Source organism: Portunus trituberculatus, chromosome 44 (assembly GCF_017591435.1).
Source record: "Portunus trituberculatus isolate SZX2019 chromosome 44, ASM1759143v1, whole genome shotgun sequence".
Taxonomy (NCBI): domain Eukaryota; kingdom Metazoa; phylum Arthropoda; class Malacostraca; order Decapoda; family Portunidae; genus Portunus; species Portunus trituberculatus.
Genome location: NC_059298.1, coordinates 28074061 through 28087733, shown reverse-complemented (window position 1 = coordinate 28087733; position 13673 = coordinate 28074061). Strand labels below are relative to the sequence as shown.

The following is a 13673-nucleotide window of genomic DNA, read 5'->3' as shown; positions in this document are numbered from 1 at the left end:
TTATGAACGGTACATTTATTTAAAGAATAAATAAAAACATAAAAACAATGTTCATAGGAGGCGTTGCTATACAGGACGGGGTCAGAAGGATTTAGGCGTAGGAGTATCCCTCTTCGGAGGAGCGCTCGGCGTCCTCACGGGCGGCCTTAGCGATCTGGTCCAGCACGAACTGGGGGATGGGGTGGGGGAAGGCGGGGGCCACGGGCAGAAGGGCAGAGTCGGGCTGGTAGCCGCCCTCGTCGGCGACGAACTTGACCTCAACGGGGGTACCGTCAGGGGCGGTGTAGCTGTGGAGGCAAACAGAGCATTGTGAACAAGTCGAGACACGTGACTCAAGCAGGTAGTGTGTTCCACAAGGCAATTAAGGTGTGCAGTGCTTGGCTGAGCCAGACAAACTGTACAGCCACTCACGAGTAGACTCCGGACATGACAACGGTGCCCTCGGGACCGTCAGGAGAGCCAGACTTGGAGAAGGAGATGCCGTTGCCAGTCTCCATGTCCATGCTGAACCTGCCGTCATCCTCGTGGACACGCTCGTCCTTCAGGATGGGAATGTGCTCCAAGCTCTCGAAGGAGTGGGAGTCATCGTACACAGGCTTGGCGAGGGCCACGGCGGCCAGGGCGGCGAGGATCACCTGAGGACATAAAAATGATCTCAATCAAATTTGATGATTGATATCTTTTGATTAATTTCCAATTGCCTCAAAAAGGTCAAGAAAATGTCTTTTGAATGATTATTTATTAATGAAATGCCTTCGTTTTTCATGTCTTTGCATAATACATTAGACATAATGTCTATTTTTATTGTTAGACAAAACCTACTGCTTTATTTATAACTGGCAAATTTGAACGGTATGCGATGATGATAGTAATATAGGAAGCAAAAAAACATTTATTATACAATAGTTGTTAATCGCAGCAACAAATCAGCACAAGATGTCCGCGGCACCTCCTTAGCTGCCCCACCTCCCTCCATACTTACGAACTTCATGTTGTGGAGTGTTGGGCGGCACTGATGCCAAGGCTTGTAACGGACTGGCTTATATAGCTGCAGCGTAACAATGTCTCCATCCCGCTCTCACATCGACGAGGTGCCGCACACAGGCATGACCTTGACTTTTATTAACCTTCTCTTGGGGTACATTCGATGCCGCTCCCACTCATTCCCCTGGGAGTGTCAGCTGCTGCTCCGTGCACTGAAGAGCCCGGGATGTCATGGAGGGACATTCCAACCGGCAGGAGAAGAAACAATAAAGAAAACATACAGGAAGCGATTTTAGTTTCCGAGATACATTTAAGAATTTGATACATTTCATCGTGTGTGTGCGTGTGTGTGTGTGTGTGTGTGTGTGTGTGTGTGTGTGTGTGTGTGTGTGTGTGTGTGTGTGTGTGTGTGTGTGTGTGTGTGATGTATGCCACAGGTGAGGAGTGTTCAGGTGTTGACGACACAATATAAGCTCCAACACTTTGACATTTGAATATTTTGTGTGAAATTCAAGGATCGGTAAAGTAGGTCGGTGCAGAAATGAATTCTTGCAATATCCGAGGAATCCAGGGATGCATTTGTGTGATTTGACTTGACTGCTGTGTGTGTACGTGTGTGTGTGTGTGTGTGTGTGTGTGTGTGTGTGTGTGTGTGTGTGTGTGTGTGTGTGTGTGTGTGTGTGTGTGTGTGTGTGTATGTGTATGTGGGTGAATGGGTGAATGCGTACACACACACACACACACACACACACACACACACACACACACACACACACACTCTCTCTCTCTCTCTCTCTCTCTCTCTCTCTCTCTCTCTCTCTCTCTCTCTCTCTCTCTCTCTCTCTCTCTCTCTCTCTCTCTCTCTCTCTCTCTCTCTCTCTCTCTCTCTCTCTCTCTCTCTCTCTCTCTCTCTCTCTCTCTCTCTCTCTCTCTCTCTCTCCTTGATTTATTTTTCAAGACGCCCGTCAAGTCTGCCCGTAACCACAGTTTACTCAACTTTCCTGGCAACTTGATACTATGCAGTTTTTACTCCCACAACCTCATTCATATGCCAGACCCACCGCAACTTCATGTCGAGACAGTGGAAGCTCTAATTTCCATCCATCAAATCAAATAACGTTCTGTCTAGAATCAATAGAAGCCTTTCATGAGAGTTGCCGAGATGTCAAAACTCAAATAAAGAACTTATAAAAAAAAGTTGCATATAAAGAACAAGTCCATTCATGAAAAAAAAAAGAGGCAAAACATGCGGTGTCATCCATATGACCTTGTGTTTTTTGTGTGTCCCTTCACTGGTGGCCGGGTGAAGCACTCCTATTACCAATGCACATAGAAAAACACAAGTAAAAGGTCGCTTCGAGTTTTCTATAGAATTGGACTAGAAATACTGAAGTACTAGAGCACCTTCAGAGGGTCAGGGTTAAAGAGCGCAAGCCAGCGCCACTCCCAGGAGCCTCACCGGCGCGCCGCTATAAAAGCTGGCCACAAAATGATGGCGGCATCAGTACCTGTCCAAACAGCAACCATGAAGTTTGTAAGTGTTCGCTGCACTGCCACAACTTGCTGTCGCTGATAGTGCTGTCTGCTTGCTGAAAAACATAACAAGTTGAATGATTAACATGAGTTGAAATGTAGCGCCTGTATTGGGGCGCCAATGCACTACGAAAGAGTGAGCTTAACCTTAACCTCCACCTTTGCTTCAGGTGATCCTCGCCGCCCTGGCCGCCGTGGCCCTCGCCAAGCCTGTGTACGATGACTCCCACTCCTTCGAGAGCTTGGAGCACATTCCCATCCTGAAGGACGAGCGTGTCCACGAGGATGACGGCAGGTTCAGCATGGACATGGAGACTGGCAACGGCATCTCCTTCTCCAAGTCTGGCTCTCCTGACGGTCCCGAGGGCACCGTTGTCATGTCCGGAGTCTACTCGTGAGTGGCTGCACAGTTTGTCTGGCTCAGCCAAGCACTGCACACCTTAATTGCCTTGTGGAACACACTATATGAGTGAGTCACGTGTCTCGACTTGTTCACAATGCTATGTTTGCCTCCACAGCTACACCGCCCCTGACGGCACCCCCGTTGAGGTCAAGTTCGTCGCCGACGAGGGCGGCTACCAGCCCGACTCTGCCCTTCTGCCCGTGGCTCCCGCCTTCCCCCACCCCATCCCCCAGTTCGTGCTGGACCAGATCGCTAAGGCCGCCCGTGAGGACGCCGAGCGCTCCTCCGAAGAGGGATACTCCTACGCCTAAATCATTTTCATCATATTTCCACACAACGACTCTTTTTTGTACCATGTATTTATCTATTTATTTCATAAATAAATCTGTCAGTCATTATAACACTTATTATTTACTCCTGTTCTAAGTGCAAAGCCATCAGAATCTGCTGCATGAATAGAAGGTACACACCTGTCATGTCTGTTATGAATCTTCAATCAAACACAGAGAAGGGCGCCATCCGTGACTCTTTTTTTTATAGAATTTTACGAAGGTGCCCTTTAGATAAACACTACCGGCACTGGCGGTAAAAGCATTTATGAATTGACTAAATAGTAATTTTGACTGATTCATTTTCATGAATAACTTTGCCACTGTGATGAAAAGCTAGGTTTTGGTTCGACACACACTTTTCAGTGTAGTTCATTCGTTTGCATATTTTTTCTATCGTTGAATTACTTCTCAACAGGTCTTCCTACCACACTAGTGCCTTTTGACATCATGCTGCTATATAGTAAGAATTGTTGATATACTGGTGTCAATTTTCATGAGCTGGTTACTACTTCCATATCAGCGATGTATCTTTCTTTGCTACTCGGATATCACTGGCGTAAAAAGCAAACAATTCACACATTTCTTTATTTATCTAAGAGCTCAAAACGAACGGGTTACCTTAGTATCATCTTCCAAGCAACGACGGAGCGAAGGTTTACGTAGCATTCATATAGTGGCGTTCATGCCTCTTGTTTTACTGCTTAGACCATTGTAGCATCTTTTCGATAACTGCTACTTAAAATTATGAGATTATGTTAAATGATATTTTCTGCCTCTAATGCAGGAGAGGCTTAGGCTGCTAAGAAAGTCTTGACACTAATCAAAAACTGTACTCATGTGCTTATATTTTGTTTGGTACAAGTCAATTTTCATTGCATTTCACCTTCCAACCTTTTTTCTTTAACATGATGACTACCAAATACTAGAATGTAAAAGAAAGGTTTTATGAGCATTTTTTCTTGCTTTACTTGTTCTACCCTCTCTTATTGCCGTATGGGAGAGGTCCATAACGCCTGGGATGGTTTCCCCGGAGCTAATTTAACGATATCGTCCGTCACTTAGTCTCGCATTAATCGGTGTGGCCATGATTGGCATCTTGTACTCTTAGAGAATAACAAAATTCGATGTCTTGTGATATTCCATACTATATTCTATAGCTCAATTTATACCGTTCATTATCCTCAATTGTACCAGCGGCGCCATGCAGCCACAGTGTTGCAGGCGTTTGATCATAATAAAAACAGCCAATGTAAAAACTATCGTTTGCAAATCCTTATGAAATGACACTTAGTTACGATACTATTACACATTTTAATTGAATTATTGCATTTTCTTTGCCTGAATCATTTGCATTCTTAATTAATCTATCTTTTATCTGCATACACATTGTATTATTTACAGAAAGAAGTCAGCCTATCTGTGCGAGTGTGTGTGTGTGTGTGTGTGTGTGTGTGTGTGTGTGTGTGTGTGTGTGTGTGTGTGTGTGTGTTTCACTGTTTGATCTGCTGCAGTCTCTGACGAGACAGCCAGACGTTACCCTACGGAACGAGCTCAGAGCTCATTATTTCCGATCTTCGGATAGGCCTGAGACCAGGCACACACCACACACCGGGACAACAAGGTCACAACTCCTCGATTTACATCCCGTACCTACTCACTGCTAGGTGAACAGGGGCTACACGTGAAAGGAGACACACCCAAATATCTCCACCCGGCCGGGGAATCGAACCCCGGTTCTCTGGCTTGTGAAGCCCGCGCTCTAACCACTGAGCTACCGGGCGTGTGTGTGTGTGTGTGTGTGTGTGTGTGTGTGTGTGTGTGTGTGTGTGTGTGTGTGTGTGTGTGTGTGTGTGTGTGTGTGTGTGTGTGTGTGTGTGTGTGTGTGTGTGTGTGTGTGTGTGTGTGTGTGTGTGTGTGTGTGTGTGTGTGTGTGTGTGTGTGTGTGTGTGTGTGTGTGTGTGTGTGTGTGTGTGTGTGTGTGTGTGTGTGTGTGTGTGTGTGTGTGTGTGTGTGTGTGTGTGTGTGTGTGTGTGTGTGTGTGTGTGTGTGTGTGTGTGTGTGTGTGTGTGTGTAATAATAATAATAATAATAATAATAATAATAATATGCGGTTTATTAATTTGGCAGTGCCACACAAAAGTTTACACTGAAACACTGTGTGTGTGTGTGTGTGTGTGTGTGTGTGTGTGTGTGTGTGTGTGTGTGTGTGTGTGTGTGTGTGTGTGTATGTGTGTGTGACATCATTGAATTCAATAACCCTAGATCTGGAGTAGCCTGAACTACCAGTGGAACAGCTCGGCCATGCAAGCAACAGTATGTGCTAACAAAGATATTTGTGTGACATACAAGTCACACTGGCGCCGCGCTGGACGCTCTCGCCGCCATGCCACCAATAACATGATTGTGCAGACAGACTTTGCTATATACTGTGTTAAGTGGTACGTAGATATCTACCAGAGGACACAAAAGTTTTATTGCGTATCGACAAAGCTGAAAGTCCTTTCAAGACCGCAAAATTAATAAGCAAAGGAAAAATTTTCATGTGAAGGTTTTCCTTTTCCACTGGCAGCAGGTCGAATTATAACCAATGCAGAGAAAAAAGGTTTTTTACACAATTGGACCAGAAAGGTTACCTTACCACAGCACCTTCAGAGGGTCAGGGTTACAGCGCGCAAGCCACCACCACTCCCAGGAGCCTCACCGGCGCGCCGCTATAAAAGCTGGCCACAAAATGATGGCGGCATCAGTACCTGTCCAAACAGCAACCATGAAGTTTGTAAGTGTTCGCTGCACTGCCACAACTTGCTGCCGCTGATAGTGCTGTCTTCTTGCTAAAAAACATAACGAGTTCAATAATTATCATGATGAGTTGAAATGCAGCGCCTGTATCGGGGCGCCAATGCAGCACGAAAGAGTAAGCTTAACCTTAACCTCCACCTTCTGCTTCAGGTGATCCTCGCCGCCCTGGCCGCCGTGGCCCTCGCCAAGCCTGTGTATGATGACTCCCACTCCTTCGAGAGCTTGGAGCACATCCCCATCCTGAAGGACGAGCGTGTCCACGAGGATGACGGCAGGTTCAGCATGGACATGGAGACTGGCAACGGCATCTCCTTCTCCAAGTCTGGCACTCCTGACGGCCCCGAGGGCACCGTTGTCATGTCCGGAGTCTACTCGTGAGTGGCTGCACAGTTTGTCTGGCTCAGCCAAGCACTGCACACCTTAATTGCCTTGTTGAACACACTACCTGCGTGAGTCACGTGTCTCGACTTGTTCACAATGCTCTGTTTGCCTCCACAGCTACACCGCCCCTGACGGCACCCCCGTTGAGGTCAAGTTCGTCGCCGACGAGGGCGGCTACCAGCCCGACTCTGCCCTTCTGCCCGTGGCCCCCGCCTTCCCCCACCCCATCCCCCAGTTCGTGCTGGACCAGATCGCTAAGGCCGCCCGTGAGGACGCCGAGCGCTCCTCCGAAGAGGGATACTCCTACGCCTAAATCATTTTTATCACATTTCCACTCTACGACTCTCCTTTGTACTATGTATTTACCTATTTATTTCATAAATAAATCTCTCAGTTATCATTACTCATATTATTTACATTTTTGCCTGAGAAATGTCACTCTTGTGTACTATGAGATTCTTCTTGGAGGCAATCAGGCATCTGCATAATGGTGAAGGGATTCTGCAGGTTATTTGTAACTTTCCTTCTGTTCCCTATGACTAAAGATATTTATATTTCGTCGCTACCGAAAAAGAAGTTCTTCGTGTACAAAAGAGTTTGACACTCATATTTGTGTGTCCACTTTTATTCAGCTTCAACTGAGACCTGGTTCTTGTGTGTGATAGCTTGTTTTTATGCTTTCCTCTTTCATATTTACTATTTTCTACATTAGTTAATTAAGTTTTAATAATTTTTACATTCCTATAATTATAAATATTTTGTGCGATGTTATATTTCAAGTTTTTCATCGGAAAATATACCAAATTTCCTAAATATTTAATATCTAAATTAGATCATTGTTAAATTCACGTTTTTCATATTGAAATGTTTGAATCATTACTTGATGAATATAATGCTGATACTGTTATATAGGCAGCTGAGTAGTGATTCTGGTAGACAAACTTCATGTAAAGTATTCCTGGATTAGCCTGAGATTTGTCTACCACCTTTACTACTCATGATGAAATTCGCATCCCAGCAAGTAGGATTTTCATGCATAGTAACATTACTGAACAGAGTCGGGTAGTCTGACTGAGGATCCACGAAACACTTAGCTTCATTTTACAACTCTTGTAACTACTGTGCAGTTTTCCTTTATATTTGTATAGTTTTAGCAAGGTGACATTTTCGTATCATGTGTCACTGCGGCGCTGCCTTTGGAGCCATCGAATTGGGGTTGTTTCTTACATTCTCTGTACATGGCAGGGACACAGATGCCGTATTAGTCTGATTTCTCATTAAATGACTACTCTTTCACAGTTCCGTCCTTCGGTACCTCTTGCTAAAAAAGTCGGCCATTATATTGAAGCATTTTTCATTTAACCTAATAAAGCTTGATTATTTTTTCAGTATTGTTTTATTTTAGGAAGATAGACAACTAATGCAAAACACAATAAAAGATCTGTATAAAAAGTCATATTGTTTTTCCACAGTATGTTAAAAAGAGTGCGAGCACCGACCACTCAAAATAACCAACTGTGTCTTCCATCCATATCAGTTTCATTATCAGCATATAAATAAAAAAAATCCCAAATGTCTAGAATAAATAGCAAAATTTTTGTTACGGTTCACATTTTCATTGAACAACACAGTCACAAGTCCATTCAGTGTTTTATGAACATCAAACATTAAAAAGTGCTGGTAAAAACAAAAAATAAAACCAGTTCTCAGAAATGATGAACGCGACATATACTGTGCAAGCTGCACACATGCTTTCTGAGTTATGGTTGTGGCGAGGCGCGATAAAGACCCGTCACAACATGAAACAAAGAGAAATAATGTAGGGTCCCTTAATTGATTGTGGGGTTTTCACCACAGTCACAAAGAGTGTCCAACACTTACTGATACAGAATGATGCAATGGCACTGGATATACTATTATAGGTAATAAATCAGCCTCATATTATTTGATGATAAATATATTTATTGAATAAATAAATACATAAAAATAGATTGTACATATATAAAAAGAGGTGTCGCTGTACAGGAAGGGGTCAGAAGGATTTAGGCATAGGAGTATGCCTCTTCGGAGGAGCGCTCGGCGTCCTCACGGGCGGCCTTAGCGATCTGGTCCAGCACGAACTGGGGGATCGGGTGGGGGAAGGCGGGGGCCACGGGCAGAAGGGCAGAGTCGGGCTGGTAGCCGCCCTCGTCGGCGACGAACTTGACCTCAACGGGGGTGCCGTCAGGGGCGGTGTAGCTGTGGAGGCAAACAGAGCATTGTGAACAAGTCGAGACACGTGATTCACGCAGGTAATGTGTTCCACAACGCAATTAAGGTGTGCTGTGCTTGGCTGAGCCAGACAAACTGTGCAGCCACTCACGAGTAGACTCCGGACATGACAACGGTGCCCTCGGGCCCGTCAGGAGAGCCAGACTTGGAGAAGGAGATGCCGTTGCCAGTCTCCATGTCCATGCTGAACCTGCCGTCATCCTCGTGGACACGCTCGTCCTTCAGGATGGGGATGTGCTCCAAGCTCTCGAAGGAGTGGGAGTCATCGTACACAGGCTTGGCGAGGGCCACGGCGGCCAGGGCGGCGAGGATCACCTGAAGCAGAAGGTGGAGGTTAAGGTTAGGCTCACTATTTCGTGCTGCATTGGCGCCCCGATACAGGCGCTGCATTTCAACTCATCATGATAATTATTGAACTCGTTATGTTTTTCAGCAAGCAGACAGCACTATCAGCGGCAGCAAGTTGTGGCAGTGCAGCGAACACTTACAAACTTCATGGTTGCTGTTTGGACAGGTACTGATGCCGCCATCATTTTGTGGCAAGCTTTTATAGCGGCGCGCCTGTGAGGCTCCTGGGAGTGGCGCTGGCTTGCGCGCTGTAACCCTGACCCTCTGAAGGTGCTCTACTTAGGTAACCTTTCTTGTCCAATTGTGTAGAAAAACTTTTCTCTCTGTATTATTAATAATTCAACCTGTTGCCAGTAAAGGAAGCACGAGAGGTACAAGGTGTTTGGACAACACCTTGTGGTTTGCCATTTTCTTCCTTTTTAATAGTCAAGAAGTTTACGTCAGTCATTACAAATCTATATAGAGTTTTTTACTTCCTTTCATTATGGTTTATCTTTACATGCCTAAAAACAATATCACCTTAAAAACGTAACTTTTAACTAGCAGAATAAAACATTTGTGTTACGGTCTATCTGAATTGACCGAAAATTATTAAGTCTTCCTTCATTATTACTTTTTCTCAGCGAGATTAATTTGGCAATTGATGGCGGCAAGAACATATGCAAATATCATTCACAAAATTATGTTTGGTGAAGGAGGTTTTTAGCTACCACTAAAAGTACCAAACTGTTCAATCTACAAATAGAATAACTGAACAAAATTCATGCATTCTGGTTCTGAAGGTGAAAAGTTTGATCTGAGGTCTTTTGTAAATAGTTATAGTTGTTCTTATAACAGTTCTTATATACACCAGGATGCCGAAGCAATATCATCACAACATTCTGTGGTAATAAAAGTTAATCATCTTTCCACACTACTGTAAAAAGCTTCCCTGAGACAATGAAGGCATGGTGGATGGAGAAGGTGCACCGCGGCATTGCCAGTGACTCCTCCTGTGTTCCCCTGAAACACAGATACTTATCTCGCCTCATCACCACCGGCAGACAGGTGCAGCGTATACATAGATATCCTATACCAATGACATCAGGTCTTCATGCGTTCACTCCTATATACTGTCTTTAGTTTTCAATCCAAACCTGGCTACTTTGTATACCGTGTTATTGCATATCGCATCCTTGTGCTTACCTTTTGTTTCTTCAGAATCATCTACAGTGCTTTGTTGAGAGTTGGCGATCCATTGTTCACTATCATATTACTGTGTTATGTAGTATTACCTCGCCATTAACTCATGACGACATTGACGGAAAAGTCCCAAAATTTTCAGATTGAAATTTATGTCTTTGGATAATTGCACAAAAAAAGCTGTGATCTTCATTTCATGAGCTTCTTAAGCATACCGTTAGCCACTCTGCATTACGGTAACATTGGTAACATTGGTTACATTAGTTACATACATTATTGCACACCGTACAATAATCTGACCAATTTGAGGATTCACGAAAAAGTTAAATTGATATATGGTAAACTTTAGTTCCAATTGTTATATTTCTTTTCTTTTTATTTAGATTTGATTTTCTAGCATAATTTCTATTTCTGCATCATGCCATATTGCTGCCGGGCTGCCTTTGGAGCCAGAGAAGAGAAGTTGCTTCTGCCGTTCCTCAGCTCTTCAGGACAGGAAATCTACTCCTTTCTTCTCATGGTTCCTCAAGGCGTGCCTGCTTCTGTATAGAAAGGTACGTTTTTCTTCGCTCTTCATATAACGAAAATTTTGTCTATGTTATGGAGGCAAACATTTTTTTTCAGATTAGAGACTCTTCATTCATTTCAACGATAGGCAGATCACGGAAGCCTTAGCAGCCATCTAAATCATGTAAATCGTGTTTCTATTCACATAATGTTCATAATCGTATAAGATTCGACGTCTATGACTTAGCATCTATGTCTAGTAATTAAACTCTATCATATGGTACTTTTTACACCCTCTTTTATATCTATCAGGAGAAAATCAAAGAGTTCATGTGATCACATTATCATTGGACAAAACCATTAGAAGTGAAATAATTAACAAGTTTTTTTTTATGAACAATACACAGTAAAAGTGCTGGTGGAAGGATGGAAAAAAAAAAACCAGTTCTCAGAGATATTGAACACGAGAAAGAGTGTGCAAGCTGCATACACGCTGTCTGGGTTATGGTTGTGGCAAGGCGAGATAATGAATCATTACAACAAGAAACAGAAGGAAATAGTATAGGGGCCTTCATTGACTGAGAGGTTTTCACTACAATCAAAAAGAGCGTCCAACACTTACTGACACAGAATGATGCAATGATATTGGGTATATTGAAGAAAGTAAATCACCCTCAAGTTATTTGATGGTAAATTTATTTATTAAATAAATAAATACATAAAGATAAATTGTACATATACATTAAAAGAAACCGCTGTACAAAAAGGGGTCAGAAGGATTTAGGCGTAGGAGTATCCCTCTTCGGAGGAGCGCTCGGCGTCCTCACGGGCGGCCTTAGCGATCTGGTCCAGCACGAACTGGGGGATGGGGTGGGGGAAGGCGGGAGCTACGGGCAGAAGGGCAGAGTCGGGCTGGTAGCCGCCCTCATCTGCGACAAACTTGACCTCAACGGGGGTGCCGTCAGGGGCGGTGTAACTGTGGAGGCAAACAGAGCATTGTGAACAAGTCGAGACACGTGACTCACTCAAGTAGTGTGTTCAACAAGGCAACTAAGGTGTGCAGTGATTGGCTGAGCCAGAAAACTGTACAGCCACTCACGAGTAGACTCCAGACATGACAACGGTGCCCTCGGGACCGTCAGGAGAGCCAGACTTGGAGAAGGAGATGCCGTTGCCAGTCTCCATGTCCATGCTGAACCTGCCGTCATCCTCGTGGACACGCTCGTCCTTCAGGATGGGAATGTGCTCCAAGCTCTCGAAGGAGTGGGAGTCATCGTACACAGGCTTGGCGAGGGCCACGGCTGCCAGGGCGGCGAGGATCACCTAAAACAGAAGGTGGAGGTTAAGGTTAAGCTCACTCTTTCGTGCTGCATTGGCGCCCCGATACAGTCGCTGCATTTCAACTCATGATAATTATTAAACTCGTTATGTTTTTTCAGCAAGACAGCACTATCAGCGGCAGCAAGTTGTGGCAGTGCAGCGAACACTTACAAACTTCATGGTTGCTGTTTGGACAGGTACTGATGCCGCCATCATTTTGTGGCCAGCTTTTATAGCAGCGCGCCGGTGAGGCTCCTGGGATTGGCTCTGAATTGCGCGCTGTAACCCTGACCCTCTGAAGGTGTTCTGGTAAGGTAACCTTTCTGGTTCAATTGTGTAGAAAACCTTTTTCTCTCTGCATTGGTTATAGTTCAACCTGCTGCCAGTGTAAAAGGAAAGCATTCACACGAACATTTTTAATTTGCTTGTTAATTTTGCGGTCTTCAAAGGAATGATCTTCGTCGACACGCAATAAAACTTTCGTGTCCTATGGTAGATATCTACGTACCACTTAACACAGTATATAGCAAAGTCTGTCTGCACAATCATTTTATTGATGGCATGGCAGAGAGAGCGTCCAGCGCGGCGCCAGTGTGACTTGTGTGTCACACAAATATCTTTGTTAGCACAAACTGTTGCTTGCATGGCCGAGCTGTTCCACTGGTAGTTCAGGCTTGTCCAGATATAGGGTTATTGAATTCAATGATGTCACACACACACACACACACACACACACACACACACACACACACACACACACACACACACACACACACACACATACACACACACGCACAAACATACACAATCACATACACACACACACACACACACACAAACACACACACACACACACACACACACACACACACACACACACACACACACACACACGCACAAACATACACAATCACATACACACACATACACAATCACACACAAACACAAACACACACACACACACACACACACACACACACACACACACATACACACCGCGTAGAGTAGTGGTTACCATGCTCGACTCACAATCGAGAGAGCCGGGTTCGAGTCCCGACACAGCGAGGCAAATGGGCAAGCCTCTTAATGTGTAGCCCGTGTTCACCTAACAGTAAATAGGTACAAGATGTAACTCGAGGGGTTGTGGCCTCGCTTTCCCGGTGTGTGGCGTGTGTTGTGTTCTCAGTCCTACCCGAAGATCGGCCTATGAGCTTTGAGCTCGCTCTGTAATAGGGACGACAGGCTGGGTGACCAGCAGACGACCGAGGTGAATTACACACACACAAACACACACACACACACACACACACACACACACACACACACACACACACACACACACACACACACACACACACACACACACACACACACACACACACACACACACACACTCGCACAGATAGGCTGACTTTTTTCTGTAAATAATACAATATATATGCAGATGCAAGACAGATTAATTAAGAATGGAAATGATTCGAGGAAAGAAAATGACATAATTTAATTAAAATTTGTAATAGAATCGTAACTGAGTGTTATTTCATAAAGATTTGCAAACGATAGTTGTTGTATTGGCTAATTTTATTGTTTTGAAACACCTGTAACACTGTGGC

General features: G+C 44.4%; 5 protein-coding genes across 5 annotated transcripts; 2 read left to right on the top strand and 3 right to left on the bottom strand.

Annotated features, from left to right (window-relative positions):
- Nucleotides 1–1065, bottom strand: LOC123518786 (cuticle protein AM1159-like). Its single transcript, XM_045279790.1, has 3 exons — nt 983–1065; nt 412–635; nt 1–287 (listed from the first exon to the last, which is right to left on the bottom strand). Exons 1-3 carry the CDS (start codon nt 989–991, stop codon nt 92–94), a joined length of 429 nt encoding a protein of 142 aa, XP_045135725.1. The 5' UTR covers nt 992–1065; the 3' UTR covers nt 1–91.
- Nucleotides 1066–2385: 1320 nt separating this feature from the next.
- On the top strand, nt 2386–3276 carry LOC123518783 (cuticle protein AM1159-like). The gene is made up of 3 exons (XM_045279787.1): nt 2386–2518; nt 2688–2911; nt 3036–3276. The coding sequence occupies exons 1-3, from the start codon at nt 2474–2476 to the stop codon at nt 3229–3231; spliced, it is 465 nt and encodes a 154-aa protein (XP_045135722.1). The 5' UTR covers nt 2386–2473; the 3' UTR covers nt 3232–3276.
- A 2609-nt stretch (nt 3277–5885) lies between these two features.
- LOC123518842 (cuticle protein AM1159-like) lies at nt 5886–7820 on the top strand. Its single transcript, XM_045279881.1, has 3 exons — nt 5886–6028; nt 6202–6425; nt 6550–7820. The coding sequence occupies exons 1-3, from the start codon at nt 5984–5986 to the stop codon at nt 6743–6745; spliced, it is 465 nt and encodes a 154-aa protein (XP_045135816.1). The 5' UTR covers nt 5886–5983; the 3' UTR covers nt 6746–7820.
- Nucleotides 7821–8373: 553 nt separating this feature from the next.
- On the bottom strand, nt 8374–9291 carry LOC123518937 (cuticle protein AM1159-like). Its single transcript, XM_045280017.1, has 3 exons — nt 9192–9291; nt 8795–9018; nt 8374–8670 (listed from the first exon to the last, which is right to left on the bottom strand). The coding sequence occupies exons 1-3, from the start codon at nt 9234–9236 to the stop codon at nt 8475–8477; spliced, it is 465 nt and encodes a 154-aa protein (XP_045135952.1). The 5' UTR covers nt 9237–9291; the 3' UTR covers nt 8374–8474.
- A 2200-nt stretch (nt 9292–11491) lies between these two features.
- LOC123518939 (cuticle protein AM1159-like) lies at nt 11492–12278 on the bottom strand. The gene is made up of 3 exons (XM_045280019.1): nt 12232–12278; nt 11840–12063; nt 11492–11716 (listed from the first exon to the last, which is right to left on the bottom strand). Exons 1-3 carry the CDS (start codon nt 12274–12276, stop codon nt 11521–11523), a joined length of 465 nt encoding a protein of 154 aa, XP_045135954.1. The 5' UTR covers nt 12277–12278; the 3' UTR covers nt 11492–11520.
- Nucleotides 12279–13673: the final 1395 nt, after the last annotated feature.